Source organism: Phoenix dactylifera, chromosome 2 (genome assembly GCF_009389715.1).
Source record: "Phoenix dactylifera cultivar Barhee BC4 chromosome 2, palm_55x_up_171113_PBpolish2nd_filt_p, whole genome shotgun sequence".
NCBI lineage: Eukaryota > Viridiplantae > Streptophyta > Magnoliopsida > Arecales > Arecaceae > Phoenix > Phoenix dactylifera.
Window position 1 is genome coordinate 8,798,947 of NC_052393.1, and position 4,321 is coordinate 8,803,267.

The 4,321-nt window shown below is 43.5% G+C and overlaps 1 protein-coding gene across 1 annotated transcript; it reads right to left on the reverse strand.

The window, feature by feature from the left end:
* Positions 1–1,909: 1,909 nt before the first annotated feature.
* Positions 1,910–3,970, reverse strand: LOC103716329. The gene is made up of 3 exons (XM_039116028.1): positions 3,274–3,970; positions 3,029–3,227; positions 1,910–2,681 (listed from the first exon to the last, which is right to left on the reverse strand). The coding sequence occupies exons 1-3, from the start codon at positions 3,769–3,771 to the stop codon at positions 2,242–2,244; spliced, it is 1,137 nt and encodes a 378-aa protein (XP_038971956.1). The 5' UTR covers positions 3,772–3,970; the 3' UTR covers positions 1,910–2,241.
* Between the last annotated feature and the right edge of the window lie 351 nt (positions 3,971–4,321).

Sequence of the window (4,321 nt, forward strand, 5' to 3'; positions counted from 1 at the left end):
CACCCCTCGGAAACTACCAGCTGTCCTCCCTACCCCACCGAATAACTTAGAAGGCCAGTCTTCGAGAAAGACGGTTTACGTCGCTACCATATGCGTTCGCAGCTTCGTCGATGGAGGCCTCATGTCGGTTTGGTTATAGATCTAACGGCCTCCGCTTCCGCAATCGCCGGCGAGTTTAACAGAATGGGTGAATTAATTTGACCGTCGCATGCAATTGGGATCGGCGGGCCGTTGGATGTAGTAACGGATGAGTGAAACGGACGGCTGACAGTCACAGAGGGTGGGCGCCGCACGTCCAGGTGATAGGATGTGTGTGTCTCAGTCGGGCCTTCGTACTTGGCTGTCTACGGTCTCGACGCGTGGCTCTACCGATCACGTGCTGTACACGTGATATACAACATCTATGGTCCCCTTTGCAGCAACACCTAGGTTTTGCATTTCATCTATTCTTTTTTCTCTTTCATGTTTCCAGAGAGACCAATAGAACCGTAAATTAGGTGGCTTTATATGTGATAAATCACCGTGGAGATGTCCTATAAGTTGAAAAGGGAGAGCTGCCTAAAGGATTCTAAAATATATTGTTTTTCGATTTTTTTGGATGTATCCTTACTAAAATTATCTAAATCATCTATTTTAGTAAAAACAATTATTTTTTTATCCTCCTACAAAGCCTTTAGGGGAGCAGTGCCGACCAACCTAGCTAATAGTTGTCAGGTTTTGCTACCGTACCCCAGTGGGAGTATGCAATCTCGATCATCTCTTTTCATATAAACGGTTGGGAATAGATAACCAGTTGACCGGTAGTGTCAGTTAAATAATTATTTTTTTTGTAATTAGTGGACATGTGTCAACTACTCTTTGAAGATTCTTCCTGCAATTCCTAAATGAGAATTTTGGCAATGAAAAAGAAAAAAAATCAAAATATGATAAAACACAGTGCTCTCAATTTTTTTTAGGAAAAAAAAAATTTGAGTAATATACTAGTCTTGAAGCTCTAATGCTGTCGACCATAATAATAAGGTTACCATAGAAATTACTAAATATTCCAGTTAAAATGATCTCAGAAAGATAAATCCAAAAAATTAAACGCCTGACGAACTAGAAAATTCAATTGAATTAATTCATTCCAATGATAAAATTAATCTTCTAGGTAGGATCAAAGTTCCTTTTTTATATGTTTACACTTAGGTAGCCGCATGCTATACTCGAAAATTTGGTAATCCACTGCAGAGCCTTGGTTATCTAGTCTTCCATAGTTTGAAGATACGTTGCTCTTGTATGGCAGATGATTTACTTGAAAGTCAGATCAGCTTTTGCGATATGGGAATTTTGGATCTATTTCTTATTTAACCCTTAAGGTACTTGAACCTTATTCCAACAGGGACCACCGTTAGTAAAGCCCTAATCATTCTTATGATTCTCTGAGTAAGCCCTATGACTACTTGATGTATGTAACACCTAAGTTATTGTGTCATCCCTCTTATGATGGATTTCAATTCATAAGGTGTGATTGTTAATAGTGGAATCCGATCATCAAATGGACTGCCTTTTCCATGACCTAAATCTCATAATGTCAATGTCCTCATATTGGACCCTCTTCCTCTCCATTTTCCGAAATAACATGGCAATATGCATCTACTTTTCTCTTATGTCCCTTAACTTTTTTAATTGCTTGGTGAAATTGCCCCATCGATCCAATGCCAATGACACAGAATCAATTTTAGTATAAATGTTCATTATGTACTTGATTACCATACATCAAGTCTGAAAGTTAATGATTTAATCACCTTTACCTATATAAAATTAGGCAAATGGCCACAACATCCAACCACCTTGAATATTTGGATGTGGTTGTAATTGAAGGTTCTCTGATAGCAAGGAGCAATCAACAGCACTCGCAAGAATGAAATATAGAGATAACTACTGATGCATTTACTGTGCCAATTGATTACAAAATGCCTTGCTTACTAATCTTTGGATTTCCAAGATCAGTGTTCGGTACAAGAGTTGAATAGTGATCGAGGAAATCACATGCTCCAATAATCTAATTTCAAGTACATTGCCAAGGCAGAACGATTGCCATGAAAGAGAATGAAGAACAAGATTAACAAATTTTGAATCTTCATTCAACTAGACTGGTGTTTGGAACTCTTTAAACTTCAGGAAAAGAAGAAAAAGACAGCATCATAGAGAATAAAATGTAGTAAATATCATCGGTTTCTAAGGCACCGAAATATGAGACTACTTTGGGTTTCTAAGGCCTCGCTGCCCGGTGGATCTCTTGATTGATTCAATTCTCTGAAGCCTAATCTGTTCCCTGAACTTGGCTATGAACTCATCGGCCTTCTTATCAACTTCGTTCGCCTCCGGGGCTGCTTCTGCCGCAGGGTTTGAAACTAGCACATGATCAGAGGCCTCGCTAGCGGCGTCATCGGCATCAGACTCATCCGAGGAAACAATCACCTTCTCCATGATGAATTCATTCTCCTTTTCAGCTTGATATTTTGGGATCGGAGGAGGCTGGTGTGGTTCATAGCCGAATGATTGCTCGGCGCCGCCGATCTTTGTTGCTCGATCTGGCATTGTGCTTGGGACGTCCTTCGCTCTGACCGTTCTGACCGACCTTCCAACCGAATAGATTTCTGCTTCATTTCTTCGTTTGATGATGAGATCAAGGGATCAAAGCCTTCCCTTCCCCTTCTGCTCAAACGTTCCAATTCATCCTTGAAACTTTTCGATACGGGCTTTTTGTCGGAGACGGGGGAATAGCCATGACCAAGAAATGGAGGTGGGGGTGGCGGTGCCGGGGGTGGAGTAGACTTGTAGAAGCTCTTCTTCCTCCCCAAATCCTCGCTGCTTTTGGACCTCACTTCTGGGGAAAGAGAGGGGGAGGGAGAGAGCCTGTTCGTCGGAGGAGTGGAGGAGGGGGTACGGGTCGCCGGAGAACGGAATGATGGAGTCCTGGAAGGCCCGAAATCGGCTTCCAAGACGGAAGGTGGCGGAGAAGAAGAAGGTGGAGGGGCCATACCTGTACCCGAAGCTGATTCGTCCTTCACCTCCATCCTTCCTGATCTCGATCTCCATGGAATAGGAGATGGAAGGACGGCTCTCCCCTCTGGTACATTCTTGGAATTCAGAGCATCAAAATTTCTGGACTCTTCAATTCCATTAACCGAGCCAGAATGTCCATCAATGAATTCATTACAAGAATCCAGCAACCCCGAGTCCTGGGCACATGATTTCAAGCTTCGGACAGGCAGATACAGAGGCTTATTGGTTGCATGGCCGGCATCGGTTCCATCCTTTTTTAACCACAACCACAGGATTATTTGGGTAGTACTGTGAGCTCCAAGTCTGGATCTTGCTCTCATCAAGAGGCCCATGCGGGCTATCAACCTCGTCGTCGTCCAAGTCTGAAGAGACATGAAGGATTTGGGAGATGTAAGATTGGGGGCTATCGACCTTCCAAGCAGCCTCCTTTTCGGGCTCGGGTTCGGTGTTGCGGCGGCTGAAAAGGCCGTAGGATATGGCAATCCCGACGATGAGAAGGTGGAGGAGTTCCCAGCTTCTGGTGAAGATGGATTGGTTTACAGACTCTGGGGCTTGGGAGGGAAAAAGAGGGAGGAGGGCGATGAAGACGGTGACGAAGATGACTTTGTACAGGAAACTGGAGAGGAATCTAGCTGAGGATTGTTGGGCTGGTGGGTTTGGAGTTCTATATTTTGGAGTTGGTAATTTGGAGGGGTGGAGAGGAGGATTTGGCTCTGCCATTGGAGTTGGAGGTTGCGATGCTCTTCTTCTTCTACTCTTTTCTTGCTCCTCCTTTCTTCTCTTTTGATCTCCCTGTTTTTCTGGAGATGAAGAGAGGCAGGAGGAAGAGGTGGAGAAGGAGAGGAGGGCAGAGGAGGAGGCTTCGTGACGAAGGGAAAGCGGAGGGAAGCAAAAGGCTGAGGAGAGGTGATGAGGCTGCCGTTTATAAAAAGGCGTGGGACGCCGCTTTGTTACCGTTGGTGGAAAATGCAAATATGCCCTCAACTATGCTTAAATTTTCCGACTATGCCCCACTCCACTAAGGGTGCATAACTATCTATCCATGTATACTTGGCTATGGGAGCTTCTGCAGTGCGCCTAAACCATACTACTGAGAAAATTATTGGTGATAATCATTGAAAGGTTTCATAAAAAAGAAGCAAAATGGGATCTGGATCCAATAATATGTATTTGCATATTGAATACACTATTAACATGCGATAGATTAAAAGGATGTACAACCATCATTACTTAGTTTTGATTTTCTGTTTAAGTCCTGATGTCCTCATCG